This window comes from Camponotus floridanus, unplaced genomic scaffold (genome assembly GCF_003227725.1).
Source record: "Camponotus floridanus strain SB8 unplaced genomic scaffold, Cflo_v7.5 scaffold59, whole genome shotgun sequence".
NCBI classification, from domain to species: domain Eukaryota; kingdom Metazoa; phylum Arthropoda; class Insecta; order Hymenoptera; family Formicidae; genus Camponotus; species Camponotus floridanus.
The window spans coordinates 136,716-159,027 of NW_020229758.1; the positions used below are offsets into that span (position 1 = coordinate 136,716).

Here is a 22,312-nt window from a genome sequence, read left to right on the forward strand (position 1 = left end):
TAAGAATCCAGGAAACGTTAATTTCTATCAATGACGTTACTTTGAAGATGTGAGATATTGATAATTTTGTTAAATGTCTGTTTTTTCTCCATCAATAATAAATAATTGAATTGAAGCAACTGTGAACTCTTTCAGAAAAAAGGAGCTGGAAATCATCGAGGAACTTGTGAAAGAAAACGGGCACTTGCACACAGTAGTTGGCACAGCGAATCAAATTTTGTCTAAGAAGATTCAAGAAATGGGAATGAATGTGGCAGATATTATTAATAAGAGCAAGCACAAAAACAGGTCAGATTTAAATTTGCCAATTACATCCACAATAATTACGGAACAATTGGAGCAAATAAATAACTGAGATATAATGTAATAACATTATTATATTTCATACATTATATATTTTTATACCTTTAAGCTTTTATATCTTTTAATAACATATCGATAAACCAATTTCCTATATAATTAAACGATTCTTAGAATTAATAAATATAAAATATATTGTATATAAAAATAACCTATACACACAGCCCTTATTTTACTTTAGCGATATTAATTATTTCTATTAGTGTTTTACTTATTGGCGAGACATTTGGATCCCTTGCATTGTAATTACATGTTCTGGACATTGTATCTTTTACAAACTAAGAATGTCAAATATGTCTCATGCATATGATCAATCTTTCAGGACAAACTAATCATGTATATAAGATATGCTTTACATTTTTGGATTGCAAAAAATATATCATATGAAAAATGTGACTCCAATGCAAGAAGTTCATAATCTAAACAAAATCTTTGCACTCTTATTATTTAATATTAGTGATTAATCAGTAACCTATAAAAAATATAATTTTCCAAAAAAAGATTGGAAATATTATAATTATAAATGACGTATTTTGCAATTAGTGCACTGCATATTTATAATTTTGATTCCGTTAACCAATTGAATTGTTGTTCCTTGCGATCTGCTTGTGGATTGATCATGATATTTATTAAACTAGGACTATCTCTTACCTGCAACAATATTTTTATAAATTATGCATTGCTTACATAATATTTATATACATTACTTATATATATTACTTACATAATATTTATATACATAATATTTAAAGAGTTAGACTCAGTAGTAATTTTACCTTGAGAGATAGATTTAATGCTCGCTGAATTTCCTCCACAGTAGTACAAAAATATCCTTTCTTGCCAAACATTTCCATTATTTTCTCATAATGAGTTTCAGATGTCAAAGAAAATGGAGGTGTTCTAAAAATATAATTTTAATAATACAAGTATCTGAATATATTCATATGCAAGAATAGAAAAAAGGATATTTAGATCAAAGATATCTATAATAATATTAAACAATAATCAAATTTTTGAACTCAATATTAAGGTTGCAAAGATGCGTACACTTGCGTTGGATCCCCAGATGCCTGCAACTGTCTGAAAGTTTCGTCATCGAAACCACCGTATATACCGTTATTATTAACAATTATAATAATCACCGGTAATTTATATCTTCAAAGAAAGGAAGATTACTGTGATTATAATTTTACATTTTTTTTGCGCGTAAAATACCAGTTTCTCTCTCTTTTGATAATTTTTTACTGGGGTTACCGAAACATTGTCTCAATTTCCATCCCGGAAAATCCGAAAGCGCTGTCTCCTTCCACACAGATTACTCTTTTTTTTGGCGCATTGTCTTTACAATAAAGAGCTGCCGCGATTCCAAATCCAAGCCCTACGCCCATCGTACCGAATGTACCGGCGTCCAATCTGTGACGAGGTAAATCATTCAAGAGAATGGTTCGTCCAATGTCCATTGTATTAGCTCCCTCGGAACAAATGATACAATCTAAAAATATAGTAAAAATAGTAATAAGATAAAAATAATAAAAATGTAGATACTGTAAAAAAACATATGTTAATATATTTAAAAGATAATTTTTAACTTCATAAATCAATCTATGTGTATATAAGCAAAAAGGAAAAGAAAGAAAGCATACAATTTTTATTAATTTTTTTTCTTAATAAAATGCAAAGTAGAATACACGTTTGCATTTTTTTGCAGTAAAAAACATCCATCAAAATGTACTTTCATACTTTCTACGAAATCGTTACACAGAAATGTACGTAAATGATATAAAATATATGCTCACCATTCGGGATAACATCTTGAATATGTTTAAAAACGGTATAATAATTCAGAGGCACACTGGTATCCAATGACATGCGCTGTACATGAACGAGGAAATTTATCATACAAAGAAAAAAGAATTTTTATTTAATTTGTAATTAAAATGTATACTCACTTGAACTAATTGCTTATTCTTCTCAATTTTCGCCGCAAGATCCTTCCACCATAAATCGTTTCGGTCGACGTGCCATTTTCGACCTTTCAACGCGTTTATCAAATATTTCGTCGCCGGTGCAATATCCGATTGTATGGCGACGGCAGACGGTACCGAATTATGCAATTCTTCCGCGCACAAATCGATCTACAAAGTTTTATATTAACAAAGAACAATAATTTACATCATTTAATTTAGTAATATATATCATTTATATCATTATTTATCATAATTTATATATATTATATGTATTATATATGATTTCTTCCTCAACATTTTCGCTTAACAGTTTTTAGGTTCTTGAAAAATATATTTTTAGTCATCGTAGTCTTTATGAAAAATACATTTCATTTTTTAATTTAATTTCAATAAATGAAAAAAAAGTTACATGAAAATGCATCGCGTATTCTCCAAGAAATGTATCGTCAATTTACCTGTATGATTTTGACGTCACTTTGAAACCTGGGTGATCGTCCAAAATGCAACATCCAATTTAATCTCGCGCCTAGCAATAAAATAACATCGGAATGCTGCAACGCGAATGTTCGTGCGCTGGAAACGCAATGCTCATCCGTATCCGGTACAACGCCTTTTCCCATCGGTGTCGGTAAAAAGGGTACATTGGTTGAAGAAATGAGCTCTCTCACTGGACCTTCAGCTCGACCATAAGCGGCACCTTCGAAAATAGAAAAAAGGTATAAGGAAAGAAAGGAAAAGAAAAAAAAATGGTTGGGTAAAGCTCTCTGCGAGATCTATGTATTTACCCTTGCCGACTATCACCAAGGGTTTCTTCGCCCTTATCAATAAAATCGCTGCTTGTTCGATTAATATTGCATCAGGATAAGATAACGGTGGTGGCGGACAAGGTAAAGCCTTAAATATTTTGCTTTCGTCCACATCTTGCGTTAATAAAGTAGCAGGTAAATCGAGATAAACGGCGCCTACAATATAAAACATATGAAATGTAAAATTATGAATGTAATGAGTTGTTCAAAGATAAATTCATGAAATTAGATGACATTTTTCATCATTTGTCACTAAGACTGTCCTAGTATTAAAGTACTCCGAAAAAAATTTAAAAATTTTATATTATTTCTACCTGGTCTACCATAAGTAGCGAGTCGCACAGCTTTTTCGACATGCATTGGAATTAGACCGGCCGATGGTGGTCTGGCAGCATATTTGCAATAGGGCCTACTCGCTTCGACCTGCGGCCATTCCTGAAATCCACCGATCCCTTCGTGATCCTCCGGACAGGATCCTCCCAATACAAGAACAGGCCTGCAAAAATACATTCAGTCCGAACAAGGATTTCGAATTCATGATAATAAAACTTTTGTTCTAAGAAACTCAAGTCATACATTTTGAGTAAAAAGCTAGATAATTCAATTAGAAAATTATTTTCTATAATCTTTACGAGCAATAAAAGTGTCTCACATACATATGCGCGCATGAGAATCCGATTTTTTTATTAGAAAATAAATTACAAAGTATACAAGAGTTACGTAATCACCTTGGTCATTATTACGAGATCGCAATCACAATGTCAAATAACAGTTGGACGGATAATTTCCACGACATGATTTTCTAGACAATGATTTCAAGACAAACAAAATTGCGACGAAATTGCCGTATATGCTAATCTTTTCATAAGACACGAAAAAAAAGAAATTACCTTTTATAATTTCACTCATCAAAATTCTGCATATTTCAATCTTTATATATCCGATATTTTCATATATTATGTATGCTCAACTATAATTAATGTATTTTATTCTAATGAAATTTTTTTATCGATAACGCATATCGTTTAACGCCAAGGTTTTGCAAAGGTTAAAGCAAATACGCATATTACTTACCAACAATTTATTTGTGCGTTCGCCATACCACCAATAACATGTAGCAATCCCGGACCGGAAACGCATAATACTACTGCAGGTTTTCCTAGATAAAAAAAATAAGTCTTTATTTATATATAAATTTATATTTATTTCTATCTGATTCCATATTATATTGCGTGTTAAATTCCTTGCGATATATTATTATTTCGTTATATAACATTTGAGATTTTATAAAATAATATTTCATTATTGTTGCAAAACTTGCTACTTAATTATCATATAATTATCATATAATTATTATCATCGTCATAGTATATTAATTTTGAGATAAAAATCTATTCAATCTTACTTGTTAAATATCCATAAGCCTGCGCGGCGTAACAAGCAGCTTGCTCATTTCTAAAACCAAGATATTGTAAACCAACAGCTTGCATGCTTATGGCCAGGTCAATCACGGGATGTCCCATGATACCGAAGACATAATTCAAACCCTGCGGATACGTAATATACTATATATAAGAGAGTAATATATATTTTCTTGAGAAATAATAACACTCGAATATATGTACTATATGATATACACATAGATCTTTTTATTTTTTTATGAACTTAAAAATGCATATTAATAAAATATAAAATAAAAATGCATTTGAATACAATTAAATATGAAAAAAATTAAATATGTCTACAAATAATGAAATCATACAATAGCATGATTAATTGCGCTTGTAAAAATAAGATTTAAAATAAGTTTTTTTTTCTTTTAATTGATACATGACGATCTTCTTCATCCGTGTGTATTTATTTCCAATCATGAAGCGTAAGTTGATCAACTCCATGCGTTGCAATATATATATATATATATATATATATATATATATATATATATATATATATTGCAACGCATGGAGTTGATCAACTCACACTTCATGATTGATATATATATATCTCAGTATTGATTTAATTTTATTTTATATTAGATAGCGCACAGAATGAAAATAAGACAGAGTCTGCGTTTATTATTTCAATAGCTGCGATGTGTATATAATGACTCAGTCAGTCAATGTAGTTTGATATATCCATTATGTATCAAGAATGCGACGAGCGTACACCGTTAATTACATCGCGAAAAAAGCGTAAGTATTATACGATTATGATAAGAATAGCGTGTTTGCGATTGAAGATGTAAAAATACGTTGAACGCTATACGAATTTGATTTATATGTAAATACATTGTAAACTCAACAACTTATCTGTTATTCAGACAATCGTTCGTGACACTTGTTAATTATAATATTATTTCTCACCCAAAGATAAGAGAAAGATCGTCTCAAAAAAATTTTTTCTTGTGTATGAAATATAAATCTTTGTTTATTCAGTATTATGTGTTATTATATCTTAAGATGTTTTGGAATAGTATAAAAATATTTTTATAATTTTTTTTTCTTTAGAATTATATGCTCGTTTAATTAATTTTTATTTTCTTATCATTAAAAATATTAAAGCCGTTTATTTGCGAAAGGCAAAAGAATATAACTAAAAATAACAGAATCAATGACCCTCTGTCTTTTGTAGAAATAAGAAATTATCTTAATGTATATACGTCAAGATACGATAAAAGTAAGGAAGAATTAAAAACAAATATTAATATTAATTAAATATTAATTAAAAATTAATATTAATTAAATATTAATTAAAAATAAGTACAAAGTACAATAAAATTTAAGAATCATAAGAAAACTGTCTTGACTTTACAATAAAATTCATTATATAGAGTGAATTTATCATAAACACATTCTAAAATACTTGCAAGAATATAAACTCATATAACAATGTGTTTGTAAGCATTACATATATGCGTTTGAGCGTGTGATGTGTATATGATCATAACCTTTAAATCGACGCACGATCTTTCTCGTTAAATTTAAATGATTCAGCAAAATTAGCGAAATTAATAATCCCATAAAAGACTTTTACATAGAATATTTTTCAAAAAATTTCCGAAGATTTCGGAAATTTGTACTTTAAAACTTGATTTGTATTGATTATACTTTGGTATTACTAATAAAACTTTCTGTCATATAAAATCAAAAAACAATCATCCACAATACCTGCTTCTTCAGGGCTTCCGCCATAATTTGATTTCCGGTTTTCATTTTGACGTTTATTCAATTTTTACATGCGAATATCTTGCAGTATATCAAGAACGTAAATATAAGTCAACTCACTCCACGTTCATCAGTCACGACTAATGATAACCGTTGTACTCCTCTCCATGACTGTCAAATTATCAGTTGATAAATATTACATAACTAAGAAATGTTACATAATCGCAATATATCGATCTTATCGCGCCAAAATACGAATCTAAGTTATTCAAATTGCATGAATTTAAAAATTTTCCTAAGTTAAATTTTTTAAAATGTTAATTAATTTAAAATGTTTTAAAAATATATAAAATTATAGTAATTTAACATTACAATAAATTCTCAAATTTTATATATTATATAAAGTACATTTATATTTTATATATTTTTTTAATTTATTTAATTGTATCTAAAGTGAGCATGCAAACAATATATATTCTTCATTGCCTACTCACATGACTTTATAATCAGATATATACATGTACATATACATATACATATATTTACTCATACATATATATTTACACATTAATATGTATATGTTATAATTAAATGAAATGATTTTTCGGCAACTAGGATAATATGATAACAAATTGTAAATCAACGAAATTAGAGTCATTCATCAACATAGTGAACAGGTAGAAAGCTTATAGAAAGCGAAATACGAAATGACTCGCAACGCGAATGTCATTATCACAAGAATAGTGAAATGGTAAAACGATAATAGATTGTAATGAGATTGTTAAAACATGTCTTGTTCTTGGAATTTCACGCTTAAGATGCTTTTATAGTGTAAAAGTAATGAGAAATAGTGCGGAATATATAATAGAGAGAATCACATTACCATTTGTCAGGAATTTCATTACTTGAAAATATGCAGAAACGTTCTAAAAACTTTAGCACATATTTTAATTAAAAAATGAATATTTTATATGATATATTTCGTAAATAAACAAATAAAGTCTCTGAAATAAATATATAAATTATCGTCATGTTATCAATGTTTTCAATTTGTTAGAATGAAAAAAGTTTGTGACTTCAGTTTGAGGTCAGCTTGTCCTAGATTTAAATACATCATTGTATATGTTGTACAATAGAACGTACATAAAATGGCACGTTATTCTCGCAAATAAAAGCTTAATCTTGCCTGATTTACGTTTACATAATCGGTCAATAACACTAAACGTGCGCCATCGATGCATAAGACATTCTCTGCGTTTGAACTGTTTTTTTCCTAGCTATAATATTATAATAATAATCTATTAATTATTATATTTAATACAATTGTATTATATTTAATACAATTTCAAAGAATAATTATATATATAAATAACAATGTTATAACAGTTTTTGTTCATTATACATGCTATTTCGATTTTGAACGTTATATCTCATAATTAGCAAAACTTTTTACATTTAAAAAAGTAATCAATAATAAAAAAAAGAGATTAATAACAAAATTATCAGTCCCGGAACATCCTTTTAAAAAGGTTTGTGAAAAAAAACCCTTAAGTTTCTCTCGTTTCTGAAACTTCCCCACTTCTCTTCTAACTTTCCTGAGCAAGAGCGAACTGCGTGGGGGTATAAATAGAGTACTTCAACGGAAAATTATTCTCTACAAAGCTAGACGAACAACAGTCAAATGGTCATGGCCCATGTACGAGAATTTCGAAAATCATTACAAGTATCGCGAGTTAGTGAGATTATGTTCTATTGAATTTTGCCGATTCTTGAATTGGCACTAAAATATGAAGTTTCAAAAGCATGATCGACGACTCTACCAATTATTATTACGTAAGTCAAATTTTTCTTTTATCTTTTATTTGCAAAATTTATTCTGTATTGCACAAACTCGAAACTTCAAAATACATTGAATATTCTATTATTAATTATTATTGCATAAATACAAAAATTTTGATCTTCTTATGATTTTATTTCAGACAAAATTTGTCGTAAAATTTGCTGTGACTTATGAAATTTAAAAACGCGATATGTACGTTCAGTTTTTTATACAATTATTATATCAAGAGTGAAAGATTTTTACGTTTGATACTTTGATATTTAATATAAGATAATAATGCAATACATAAAAAATAGACATTTTTAGGATTTTTAATTCTTTGTATTACAAGACTTATTTTAATTAAAATTTAAAAAATTGATACATTGTTCGTTATTTTTTGAAAAAAGATAAAATAAGAAAAAATTAAAATTCTATAATTTAATGATACATTTTCATCGATTACTCGTTCGATTCTAAGTCTTAGCAAATTTCTCCTGTCTTTTATATGCATGTTTGCTTTTTACTTTCGGCACTTTTGACATAGTTTCTGAAAGGTATTCGTTAATCTAGTTGCGTATAAAGGTGATTATCCAGATTTGCATGATCGGTTTTTTCCGTTATTCAATCTTGTCGCGCATAAAGGTGATTTTACAGATTTGCATGATCGGTTTTTTTAAAAGAAAAACTTTGCGGAATTACTTTAGTGTTAATTTGTAGTTGTCAACTAGAAGTTGAAACTTGGAATCGTCTTAAGAATTTTGCTTAGATTTCAAACATCTTTATTTACTCATAAACAAGATTTGAAAAATATTACAAACTTTATACATATAAACATCAGAGGTTAACATAAATTTAATTTTCTTCGGATCGGTGATTTTGAATTATATCAGGAATATGTCAACTTATTTATATATTTTGTTATAATTTATACGATCTTGAATTTCGTAGGTTTCTTATTTAAGAATTATTTAATATATTTAAGGTATTTAATATATATAAGCTGTTATCCTCGAACAAGGTCTTATACCATCGAATGTGTTGATAAGTCTTTCGAAATGTAACGTTTATGACAGTTTAAGGATATCGCGACCGATCGCGCGTTTCTAACCATCGATAATTATAGACAATATTGTTAGTTATCGATAATTATAGATGAGACTAAATAAGGATACGAATTTTTTGCTCGCATATAACTCATAAAATAAATTTGTATATATTCTATAAAATATATTAACAAGAATGTTTTATTGTTATCAACAAGACCAAAAATTTTCATCTTAACGAATTTTGAAATAGCAACCTTCATTCAAACAAATTAGCAAGATATAAAAAATATCATATATATAATATATATGATGTACTAATCTAAACTAATTGAGATTCAAAAAACATCATGTTTTTTTATTTAATAAAACAAAAAATATTAAATGTCATTTCTCTCTCTCTCTCTCTCCCTCTCTCACTATCTCTCTTTATTTCTGAATTTTCTGTTATTGTTTTTTGAAATTTTTCTAAATTATTTAATCATAATCATTTATTAAATTACCAATTATTTATGTATTATATGTAATCATGTTTAAACTAACATTAATTATTCGTAAAAAATTAAAATAGAATCATTTATTTTATTTAACGAATTAGAAGATTATATAATTTTATGGTGACATAATCTTTTATCAGTTAAAACTTTTGCCCTAATTATATACATAAAGTGATAAAAATTTTAGTAAATATATCGCGATAGAATCGAAAATAAATGATTCAAAGCTTGCTACGATATCTGAGAGAAACTAATCATCTGCGAATCTAGTTGACATGATAATGTACCATAAAATCAGCTGTTTAGCAATTTTTCTTTCCAAACATTTCTAAATGCAGGCGATACGAGAAAACGTGCTCTCGGTTCGTGTTCCGACGTTTTTCTGGAAACTTTTACGTAAGTGCGCAAATCGTATGACGAAAGCAACGTTGAAATCTCGTTAAAAAATGTATACGAACGTTATAAATTAGAAGCAGGTTATTTCGTCTATTTTTTTTGCTCCGAACAATTTTTCAAGATAATATTCTACGATGAAATAAAACGTATTAAAACAAAAGGAGTTCTATATGCGATTTTTAATTTAATGATATAAATATATTTCTATAAATGTTAATTTTTTAGCGTCCCGTTTTAATAATTACAGGTCCTTCTTTCGCAATGAGTTAAATGTTTATATTTTAAGCTAAAACAATGTTAATGATACTTTGGAATAAGTTAAACGTTTATACTTGAAGCTAAAACAATGTTAATATTATTATTAAATCACATTCCATTATCATTTAATTGATTGTTAAATATATTTTTATGAGACGAGATATAATAACTGTTAAAGCCGGATCTACATTGTTCGTATCGTAACGTCGCAAGTCGTAAGTCGTAAGCAAATATTTTTGAAATAATCGACCAACCAGTTGATTATTTAAAAAATAACCATGATTGGTCAATTTGCCAATACAGATCCGGCTCAATGCATAATTACAATTATATTCCAATTATATTCTAATTATATTCCAATAATATTCTAATTATAAAAATTCCAATTATATTCTAATTCCAATAATATTCCAATAATATTCTAATAATATTCCAATAATACTCCAATAATATTCCAATAATACTTTTAATACTTTTAATCGACTTGTGTACCGATTGCCAAGAATGATAGAAATCAATAAATGATAATGGATTTCCTTTTCAATAAAATTCTTTGCATCTTCTTATTTATCAATTCTTTCCTTTTTTATTTCGAAACTTTTATTTTTCTAGAGAAGATGATTTAAACGGGATTTTACGTATAGCTTTGATTAGTTTTTAAATTAAGATTCCAATTAGAATATATTTTTAATGAGCTAATGAATGATATAATTAAAGATAGATAAAGTTTAATTAAAGTTTAATGAAAAATAAAGATTTTATTATACATTTTTTTCATGAAAAATTTCAAAATTTTAATGATTTCATTTATTATTAATGTATAATATTAATATATTATTAATATAAAATGTGTCTTTTTTCGCACATATTTTCATTTTTAAAAAGTGATCTCAACTTAGCTAAAGAATTTATGTGTATCTAGAAGAAGATCCAATTATATTCTCGGATACTCTACAAAATATATTCTTAATCTCGGTCAACCCTAAATCAATTTCAATCCTCTAATAAAAACTCTATTTCTCTTGATCGATAGGATGGATGCCGATGCGCATATGGATATGCGTGATGATGTTCACCGCTTGCTGGACCAGCTACGCGTGTCGCTTGCAAATGCCAATCTTGGTAGTGCCGATGATCAAGGAGCAACCGATCAATCACACGATCAGCGGCGTGTGCGTGTTCGATGAATCCGCGCGACGACGACGCGATATCGTCAACATTTTCGATCCGGGCAGCTACCTGGAGGAATACATCTTGGATCGCGTCGAGGAGGAGCGAGATCAGAAACTGCACTCGCTGCATCGTCGCCAGGCAACGACGAATACGACGCGAACACCGGACACACGGTTTGAGTTGTTTAGCAATCTACCGTTCGACTGGACCCCGACGATTCGAGGTCAGCTGTTGGCCAGCTACAGCTACGGCAACGTGCCCGGCAATCTCATCGGCGGCTGGCTAGCGTTGAGATATGGACCGCGACACGCAATCCTCTGGACAGCGATCCTGTCAGCGGTCCTATCGCTGGTGAGCCCGTTCCTAGCACATTGTCACTGGGGAATATTATTATGCTCGCGAATCATCATTGGTATCACCACCGGTGTCACTTTCCCCGCGTGTCACACCATGGTGGCTAAATGGGCACCGCCACACGAGCGGGCGCGGTTCATCTGGTCCTTGCTCGGTGGAACCTTCGGCACTATCCTTACATATCCGATGATAGCCGCTATTGCAGAGAACATAAATTGGGAAAGCGGCTGGTACATACCGTCCCTGCTGATGCTGGTATGGATCATAATGTGGGCATTGGTCGCCTACGATTCTCCCGCGGAACATCCCGGCATCACCGACGAGGAGAAGAATTACATCTTAACGTGAGTCGCAAAGTATCCACCGTAATCTGCTTTTTTACATTCTAGAGTAGTATAGAATGTATCATCATCTTTTTCTATATACTTAATGATCTATCATTCGATATAGCAGACTGTAAAGTAGAAAAATAACATAAAGATTGATCTCTTCATAAAATTCTTAATTAAAAAAATTTAATAAAGATAAGGATCTTTTTCATTAGATTGATTATATGTAACTCGTGTCACATCTCAGTACGTCCATAAAATAAATTAAAATAATACGATTATCACGTTCCTTCGAAGAAGTTCGTGTTCACGCGATTGCAAATCGATTTAATCGATCGCGAATTTTTTTATAGCGCGCAAGCGGGAATAGTACGCCCCGAGAAGCCCAAGTGGAAGCAAACACCAATACGACAGATTATGACATCGCTACCGTTTATCAGTTTGATCATATGTCATTTTGGAAATCTCTTCCTGTTATTCTTCTACCAAAACTCGCTGATGTTGTACTTGACTAAAGCGTTGGGCTTCCAATTAACCCAGGGCGGCGCCGCGGCCGGTGCTCCATGGGGCGCTAGAATGCTCTTCGGATTCTTCTTCAGCTGGGCGGGTGACACTATCAAAAGAAAGCAGGTCATCAGCATCACTCTTTTACGAAAACTGGCGACTATATTCTGTAAGTATTTTTTTTATATATAAATATATAAATATTAATTTTTATTCTATAATCCAGAACTATCAAAATACTCTCACCATATTTTTATTAGAAAAAGGCTCTATGTAGATTTATAAAAAAAATATTTGGCTTTAAAATTTTAATCAAAATGAAAGTCCATTTCATCCGAATCGTGTGAATTATTTAAATTATAAAAAATTACGAATATAATATATAATATTCGCGTTATGTATATAAATGACTTACATATCGAGATCAAACTTGAATTGAAATGCGTCGAAGGACTCAAATTTACAATCGGAAAATAATGTGACGCATGTAATATCAATCTTCCAGCGCATTTTCTGCCGGGCATCTTCCTGATACTAGTCGGCTACGTTGGTTGTGACTTTGTACTTGCAAATGTCTTTTTGTTCTTCGCGTTGGGCTTCAATGGCGCTGCTCTTATTTCGAATCTGTCGAACAATCAGGATCTTGCGCCAAACTTTGCCGGCTTCCTTTACGGCATCATGAATACAATCGGTACTACTTCCGGCATGATTATCCCACCGATAGTCGAAGAAGTAGCTGGCAAATACGGAGTAAGTATTTTAAATTTATTATTCTAATTAATTTTTATTTATTTCTTAATTAATTTGGTTTATTTACGATAATTTGACTTTATTATTTGAATTGATTATTTTTTAATTTGAAAGAATAACAATTTTCTAAATGTATTATTATATCATTCGAAACATAATTTGAATCTAAATAATATCGGAATTAGAAATTGATCGAAGACATTTTTTCGTTGAATTAAGAATAAGAATTATGTAAAATATAGAATATTATTTTTTTACGATATAATTACATACAATTTTATTGTTATTAATTTTATTTATATCATATTTCAACACTTATAAAGTCAATTTCTAATTTCGAAATTTAAATCTTAATTTATTGATCCACAAACTCTCGCACTCTAAGGAAATTATATTATTATTTCATCCACAATTTATATTTGACGCTTGTTTTACTTTGTTTTAATTTGTTATATAACTACAATTTTATGCATATCTATGTAATCCGCTCGCTTTAATAATCATTCATTGTTTAACTCTACGTAGCTTGCTTCTATGCAATCCACTTTGTGACCATAGTTATTAAGTTTGTCCCGAATTATCGCTCCTGCTTGTGCAATGTTACATAATAATAATAATAATACGTAGTATATCTATGTAGAATCACCCGAACGGGCAACTTTTGCGTCTGTTACATCTACATAAAGAAATCTATTTAGTAATTTTATCTTTAAATAGAAATCTTTATCTTGCAATGTCATTTTAATGCAAATTACGCGAGTAATTCTTCTTGGAGACATGAGTGTCGTCAAAAGATGAAAGAGAAGAGGACACATGTATGTGACATTATGCAAGAAGTCTCATGCGACGAGTAGCAATTTTATCTCGATTGTAACTCGACTTCCTTCCTTTTAGATTTTTTTTCGTTCGCGTTATACATCTTCATATGCACGTTATTTTTCAGTCATTCCCGAGTTCTCGATCTCGCTCACATTGTGAATTATATATATGTTCAAGTAACTAAGATCGAATTGCTCGCGTCTTTCAAGCATCTGAAATGCTCTATATTTTTCACGGAATTATTTCAAACAATAATTAATATTACTTACATTAAATTTTAAAGTGATTGGATAAGATATAAGAGATGTTACATCAAGTATCTTTAGCAATCTAATTCGATGATTGAAATATTTCTTGCTGAATGTAGCTTGATGCAAGTTGTTCGTGAAAAAAGTATTTAAATATCTTCGAGATATAAATGAAACAATATCCAATACTTATTGTTGGGCTCGAGATCTCGTTAATTTCGTGAGCGAGCATTAATATAAAATATTTTCTTTTTTTCTTATATATTTTTATAATGGCGCATATTATGTACAAATGATACGAATTATTTCCTCATATCTCGCATACAACAAATACCATTCATGTTCATTCATCTCAGATATTCATTTATACATTACAAGCCGCTGCTTTAGCTTATTACTATCTTATTATTATATATACATATATATATCAAATTCATTTAATATCATTTAATTAATCAATTATTAAATTACAATTATTAAATTACAATCTATCTATTACTATACTAAATATTGATTCAGATTTTACACATCAAATTATAAGCTATGAGTTACATTAAAAAAATAGCTTATATGTTGTTTGTATATCGAATAATATTATCAATTTTAATGTAAATTTTCATTATTGTTTTCTTTGCATTAGAATCCAATCGATAGATGGCAAATACTTTTTTGGATCGGCGCTGCGGTATGTATAGGAAGTATGATTGTATTCCTGTTTGGAGGTAGCGGTAACATACAGAGCTGGAATGAGCTTCGACCGATTAATAGACCGAATCCTGATGTAGAAGCTAGACAAATTGAATTGGAGCTTAGCAACAATGTAGCACAAACCTAATATGCAATCTTAATAAATCCAAAATTTTCATTTTAATAACGACATATCGCGAATGCGCAACAAAAATATTTAATTATAGACAATAATATTTTAAACATAATCTAGACAAAAGTCTAGAAAATGTTTAAAAAAGATTGCAAAATTAGAACGTTGTTTAAAAACAATTTGAAAAAATAAATGAAAAATATTTAAAAGATCAAAATGTTTAAAAATAAAACAAGAAATAGAAATTGAAGAGGCGAAATTTAATAAATTAGGATTTTTAAAAAACATAAAATTATATATTTTGTTGTGTCGTGTAACTTTGTTCATTATTTATCGAATTTCATATTCATCGTTTGACTGAAATTTCTTTTGTATTGATATCTTAATGTATGGTTGAATAAAAAAATATTGTTTTTACCTCATTAACTTTGAAGTCAACTAATATGCATATTAAACATGCTACTCCATATATATGTAAGAATTGAGTTGTGATATTAAAATAAAAAAAATAAGCAAATGATAGAATAATAAAATATAATTATTTTTATTCAAGTTTGTTATTATTTTAAGCAAATTTTTAAATTAGCAATTGCTAAATTAATAATTTTCTTATAATAATTTATTCTTATATTAATTTATAATATCAGCCAGCAATTAATTTCTAAAACATTTTCCAAAAGATCTTTTCAAGAAATTTCTGAGATACGATTGTTTGTGACTTTTACATAATCACTCTCTGGAATAGCGATAGAGTAGCATCTTTCGCGCGCATTGCATTCCGACAAGACTGGCATATTCCTTTATCTTGCGTTTTTCTCCGCGCATTGTTTGACATATATTTTGTTGTTCCTTGTATTTTTTATACGGCATTGCAATACGTTTGTATAAGATTAGTACCTAAAAGATATTTCAATAACAATGAAATAACATCAATTTTAACAAAATATTAAAATTTTAAAAGTTTTACAACACGTAAATTTAAATTTTATATTTTAACACCAACTATATATCAAAAATAATATTTACATTAAAAAATCATATAACGATTTTTTATCTTTTAAAGTTATCTTTTAAAGAATATACCTCTTGAATGTCGATTACACCGTCCTCATCAATTGCGTTTACATCATTATTTAAACGACTGTATTTTTCATTGTCCAATTTAATTAAACAGGGCTCTATGTCGCACCACACGTACGTTTGCGGACATAGAAGTTTCGATGGTCGCATTTTGGCCTTATATCGCATTTTCGGACATGTGTGAATGTAAAAGCCCATGTAATAGTATTTCAAATCGTTCGCGACTTTGTTAAGCTGTCTCGTCAAGTAAACTTCTCGCAGAGAACTAGAAATAATAAATACATTATTTAGAATTATAGCTATCTTCGAATTCAAATGTATTGTAAAGATTTTTAATATTTGTTAAAAAAAGAATAAAAAAATGTTTAATTCAATCAAGAACTTGAATACAAACCTAAAAGTTCCTAAAGAGAGTTGACTATATGTGGGATCATAAAAAAAGTACACGCTCGAGATGCACGACGGCAGAATATCTATCACTCCGACTGCTATTAATTCATTATCTAACCAATATTGTTCATGAAAAGAACCGTATCCTTGAGGTGGCCCATTATTGGGCATCCATTGCTTTAAAATATTATATTATTTTATTATTTTAGATACTAGTTCATTTTTATGACGATTAATAAAACTAATAATAAAAGTTTTTAATGATCGACTTAAAGACACTAATTAGACTCTGCGCTTTTGTAAAATAGAAAATACATGTATGTATGATAATAACACAAATAAACAAGCATTCTTGTTTGCTATAATGCATAAGAAAATTGTTTCAAGGCAATTTTTTAAATATTATTTGAGATTAATAAAAAGATTAGATACAAAGTGTACCTGCAAGGGACTTTTTACAAGAAAGTTAAAGAATGACTTTTGATCGCATTCCTCTGGCGGATCATTATGAATCACCATTTGATATTTTTTATAAAGATTTGCACTCGCATCAAAGGTATTAAGAAACTCGTCCGACATCACTCTCACTAATTTCATCTGATAAAAATATTTGCAAACAAATGTAAAATTTACATAACATTTAATTAATAAATAAAATTGTCCAATATAAGAATTACTTCGTTGAATGACAATGACAAATAATTAAATGTTTCCTGATTAAAAAGAAAGGTCCACTTTGCTCCAATCATGACATAGCTATTATGTGCTTGTTTCATTAAAAATGTTAGCTTCTTATTAATACATTACAACGTATAATTTTGAAAGAGCTAGATTGAGCTTAAGATTGTTGATAATAGTAAAACATAAAAAAAGAAGATTAAATCAAAAGCGCATAGCCACTTATTATGGTTTCTCACAATGCTCTTATCTTACACATAATGTAATTAATTTCACATCAAATCTATAATTTCTATTTTTTTCAATATACAATTTAGACAGTTTTGCGTTAAGATATCTGTCGCGATTTGCTGTATTTTATATCTCTGAAATTAGTGAATTAAAGCAGTTTCTGTCTAAAATAGAGACATCTTATACGAAATCGTATAAGATTACCTGTAAAGGAGATTTCACGAGAAATCTCGTGTATTGTTGTTCTGTGATCTTTTCAACCGGATCTCCATGTATCGTGGTCTGATACTTTTTGTAAACTTCGTAAGATTTTTTCGAGGTTTTCAGATATTCAGGACTCATCGGTGCAATTCGAACTAATCTCAACTTACAAAAATTATTAACTTAACACAAATCAAGACAAGTTAATAATTATAATTTACAACAAAAAATACAATTTATTGCGACTAGTTATAGTTAAATTAAAAGATTATAAAGATTGAAGTAGTGGAAAAATAATACAGATAAATATACAATATAGTTAATTATATAAATATATATAAACAATCAATCTATTAGGTTTCTAACATAAAACCGGTATTTTCAGCAAATATATTACTGTCATTATTGAATTTTTTACTCGTTTTATTATATACTTTTAATATATGAGCAAAATTGGAGAAAAGAGGACCATATCAAAAACTACGTATAGAAATAAGAATATTTTTTATAATAAAAATCAGGAAACGTCTGGTAAAATAAATAACAATTTTAAAATTTAATCGTTAGTGTTGCATTACCTCCAACTTTTTCAAACCAGTATACACTTCTTCAAATAATTCCTCTAAAGTCTTGATATGATTCTGTTGTTTTCTCTCTTTCATGATGCTTTCAATTTCACTTTGTGATTTACCTTGAGCTAACAATTTATTTTGTTTGCGTTCCAAACGCAAGAGCTTTGCTTTTTTGCAAGGCACTACATTAGTAATTTCATTTCTAACATGCAGACTACTTTTACTGTCAGAATTTGTCATCTGTCCTTGACTACTCCTCGATGCAGAAATAGAGTTTACTTGAGGTTTAGATTTTACTAAATTCACAGACAGTCTTCCACCAAGTTCATCATCAACAGATGAAATATTAATATGTGACGCATTTTTTTCCGCTTTTGCCATATACTTTGTATAATTAGATACTTCCATATTGTTTAAATCTAACAATAAATATTATAAAGTTATTGAATAATTTTTACAAATGTTATTATTATGCACAAATTTCTTAAAATTCTGTTACCTATATTATCTTGTTGATCTTCATTAATAGCTCCAGCATTATCACTTGTTAATTCGTTTTTCAAAAATTTCGTCATACGCTTTAAGATTTTTTTTTGAGATTTTGATATTTTAAAATTTAATGCTTCACATCTAAAAAAACATTATTTATGCACATTTTGCTTTGCAGTCAGAGTTATGATTGAATAATATGATATCTGAAAGAAATATACTTATCACTCACTTTATGGTATATTGTGGGCAGCAAGTTTGATTCATGGTAGGTTTGTAACAATAACAGCCACTTCGTCTCCATCCTCGATCTATCAAGTTTTGATAGTCTTGCACTGTCAACGAATGTGCCCACATGCCTGAAACAAGTAATAAATATGTCTTATAATAAATTTTTATAATTTGTAATAAAAATAACCATCTATTTTAAAGTATTTTAAAATAACATGAAGACATTTGATATTATATAGAGCAAAATATACTTCATATTTGTCTTTATATTTACCATGACTAAAATTTGTATCTGGACTTTTGCAATAGCCACATTTATAACCCTCATGTTCTGCATAATATTCCACAATGCTATATGACTGTATAGCCATGTTATTAAATTTACTGATAAATTATACACAACTATCTATCGTTGCTCTGCAATTAGATTAGATAGATCAATAAGTTATCAAAAGATTTGTTTGTGTCTTATGTCTTAAAGTCTGATTCTTTCATATTTAGATAGCCTTGTGTGATTGATTAAAAATCTTAAAAGAACTTTTTTCCTTGATCAATTTAATCATACAACTTGCTATCTATTTTCTTACCTTTAACAGTTTCACTTTCCACAGTTCCTAACAGTTTCACTTATCAAATTGTTAACTTCTTCTATGTTTAATTGACTTATATTGACCTAAAAATAAATGGAATCTAATCTAGCTCAATAGCTGATCAATAAGTGAAAATGAATACAAAGAATATAAAAAAATAAAAAATAATCTTCAAAATCCTTTTAAGAGGCTAAAATTAAAAAAAAAATAGATATGATTCAGACAAAGAACACATATAATATACATATAATATACACATATAATATAAAAAATAAATAAATAATATACACATATGTATTTTTTTTCAAGCTAAGCTAATGCTAAATAACCTTTACTACTGTTTTTTGTAACACTTGTAAAATGACTATAATTTTTAATTGTTTAGTTGAGAGTTTATTTATTATTTAGATAAATATTTCATTCATAAACCAAATGATAATTTATTTATATTTTGTAGAGAGAGAAAGAAATATATATATATATATATATATATATATATATATATATATTATTTTATTACTTAAATGAAATCACAGATAGCTCTTGTTTCTTCATTCAGAGTTGTCATTTTTAAACACTTTACTCCACAAATTCAACATAATCTTTTTTTTGGAATCAATTTAGTTCTCAAAAATAATATTTTAACATTTTTCATACAATAATAATATACATTACAGATGACTGTAGATTGTCACGCACCGTCATACGTGTTGTATAACATACAATACAGACTTCTACATTTTTAATAAATATAGATAGAAAGAGAAGCCTATCGACAGTCGAACTGAAATTATAGCTAACTGAAAAAAGATAAAATTTAGATTGAAAACTTACATGATTTTCCTCGATTGACCAATCTGGTTGAAGGAGAGAAAAATCTTTTTCCTGATTGGTCAAATAGTTTGAAACCAGAGTTGAAACTGTCAAATGAAGCGATTGCCAACCATGGTTTATGTCCCAAATATAAACCACGATTGGCAGCAGATTCAAAATTCAATTGCGTGTTAAGCTGATGTGAATTTGTACAAACGTAAGTCAAATTATATATATAAATAATACATAATTAACTAATATAATTATACATATATATAAATATACTTTAATATATATAATCATATATGAAACTAATTTTCAATAGGAGAACATTATCAAGGATTCCATTATTGCACAACTTGGCATGCGTTTGTTATCGACGAGAAAATGTTGACATTTTGAAAAATTCGACGCTGAAAAGTGAGTATTTCGTTAAATATTATTTCATCGTTATTTTATAAGTTGGATAAAATACTAAATTATTTTAATATAGAGTGTTATATTCCATTTGTGTGCGTCGGCAGATTTACTATTATTTATTTAAAATATAAATCATTTTCATGTAAAAATAAATATTGATTGATATTCTCTCTATTAATACATATAAGTCTGTGATAAACATCAATGTGTCAACTGTCAAAAACAGCTGACACAGCGAAAGCAGTCGCAGACATAATACACGAATATCTAGATACGGTACTTTTGCTCCAAAAGGTGTATTCCTTTTGACTCTATTTTCACTTCGAAGCAGTCGATGAACCAATCAAAGCGTATTATCGAAATATATGAGAGAGTCGGTCGTCTACATACATATTATATCTATGCTCTTATATCGCGTCCTGCGAGCGTGTCCAACTTCACGTGTGGTTATGTCTTTTATTTACATTTTAAGTAGACGTATAAAAGTATAACATAAATATTCGTGATTTCGAATTAATAGTCTTATTAAATGGAGGGTTCTACGAGCAGCGAGAGTGCCTCGAGCACTCAAGCTCCTGCGCGTGGCGAAAGGGTAAGCACCAGCCAACGAAATTGTTTAAGGTATAATCTTGGAATGAAAATTAATCGTTCCTGCTATGTCCCCAGAGAACTCGAGGCTCGAGGCAAAAGGCTGTAGATAATTTGAGCAAAAAATTTCTGCGAAACTTCGATCCGGAACGCAGCGAGCGAGAGAAACGTAAGCTGTATCGTCGATTATATCACAGCCACAGGAAGCATTTGTACGACGAGAAGGGTACCTTCATGAAAACGTCGAATGATCTTTGCGATTGCTTGAGCTTAGAATGCCCCGGATGTCACTTTCCATGTCCCAAGTGCTCCTCTCCAAAGTGCGGTCATGAATGCAGGTATTTTGATAAGAGTTTCCATATCGAATAAAAGCCTGATTACTTTTGTCGCGAAATAATTCATTTCCGAGTTGGTCGTCTACCATCAGGAATAATCGCAAATGGACCTATGACAGTATTCATTGCGAAGGAACTGATACTGTGATAAAGAATCCATTGTTGAAAGAGCCCGAAGCAAAATGAGAGTATACAATAATTAATCTATGACAATTGTGACATCTACAAGTATCTTTATATAAAATATCCTCAACAGATGCTGAATTTTTATTATTATCTCTTATTAAAGTATAGTTGTATGGTAAATAAAAATGAATTTATAATAAGCGAGAGTTTGAAATGTATAGCACTATTTAGATGATTCTTAAGTAGTCATAGAGTTAA

General features: G+C 29.0%; 4 protein-coding genes across 8 annotated transcripts; 2 read left to right on the top strand and 2 right to left on the bottom strand.

Moving 5' to 3' along the window:
* Nucleotides 1-590: 590 nt before the first annotated feature.
* LOC105255983 (2-hydroxyacyl-CoA lyase 1) lies at nt 591-6,468 on the bottom strand. The gene is made up of 12 exons (XM_011265576.3): nt 6,301-6,468; nt 4,539-4,680; nt 4,208-4,292; nt 3,448-3,629; nt 3,113-3,289; nt 2,783-3,024; nt 2,310-2,495; nt 2,157-2,232; nt 1,615-1,852; nt 1,408-1,515; nt 1,137-1,260; nt 591-1,011 (listed from the first exon to the last, which is right to left on the bottom strand). The coding sequence occupies exons 1-12, from the start codon at nt 6,343-6,345 to the stop codon at nt 916-918; spliced, it is 1,701 nt and encodes a 566-aa protein (XP_011263878.1). The 5' UTR covers nt 6,346-6,468; the 3' UTR covers nt 591-915.
* On the top strand, nt 5,189-15,416 carry LOC105255981 (sialin). Of its 2 annotated transcripts, none has more exons than XM_011265574.3 (5): nt 5,189-5,325; nt 11,347-12,184; nt 12,523-12,842; nt 13,179-13,423; nt 15,131-15,416. In XM_011265574.3, exons 1-5 carry the CDS (start codon nt 5,274-5,276, stop codon nt 15,323-15,325), a joined length of 1,650 nt encoding a protein of 549 aa, XP_011263876.1. In that variant the 5' UTR covers nt 5,189-5,273; the 3' UTR covers nt 15,326-15,416. The 2 variants fall into 2 exon arrangements, with proteins under 2 accessions (XP_011263876.1, XP_011263877.1); XM_011265575.3 differs by lacking the exon at nt 5,189-5,325 and adding an exon at nt 7,954-8,130.
* A 520-nt stretch (nt 15,417-15,936) lies between these two features.
* On the bottom strand, nt 15,937-20,544 carry LOC105255984 (arginyl-tRNA--protein transferase 1). Of its 4 annotated transcripts, none has more exons than XM_011265577.3 (10): nt 20,293-20,536; nt 19,770-19,855; nt 19,457-19,599; nt 19,184-19,310; nt 18,962-19,092; nt 18,469-18,881; nt 17,894-18,055; nt 16,785-16,957; nt 16,394-16,655; nt 15,937-16,207 (listed from the first exon to the last, which is right to left on the bottom strand). In XM_011265577.3, exons 3-10 carry the CDS (start codon nt 19,551-19,553, stop codon nt 16,040-16,042), a joined length of 1,533 nt encoding a protein of 510 aa, XP_011263879.1. In that variant the 5' UTR covers nt 19,554-19,599; nt 19,770-19,855; nt 20,293-20,536; the 3' UTR covers nt 15,937-16,039. The 4 variants fall into 4 exon arrangements, with proteins under 4 accessions (XP_011263879.1, XP_011263880.1, XP_025268721.1 ...); XM_011265578.3 differs by having other exon boundaries at nt 16,025-16,207; nt 20,472-20,544; XM_025412936.1 differs by having other exon boundaries at nt 16,025-16,207; nt 20,448-20,537.
* An 853-nt stretch (nt 20,545-21,397) lies between these two features.
* On the top strand, nt 21,398-22,278 carry LOC105255985 (ARL14 effector protein-like). The gene is made up of 3 exons (XM_011265582.3): nt 21,398-21,597; nt 21,672-21,931; nt 22,021-22,278. Exons 1-3 carry the CDS (start codon nt 21,535-21,537, stop codon nt 22,112-22,114), a joined length of 417 nt encoding a protein of 138 aa, XP_011263884.1. The 5' UTR covers nt 21,398-21,534; the 3' UTR covers nt 22,115-22,278.
* The last annotated feature ends 34 nt before the right edge of the window (nt 22,279-22,312 follow it).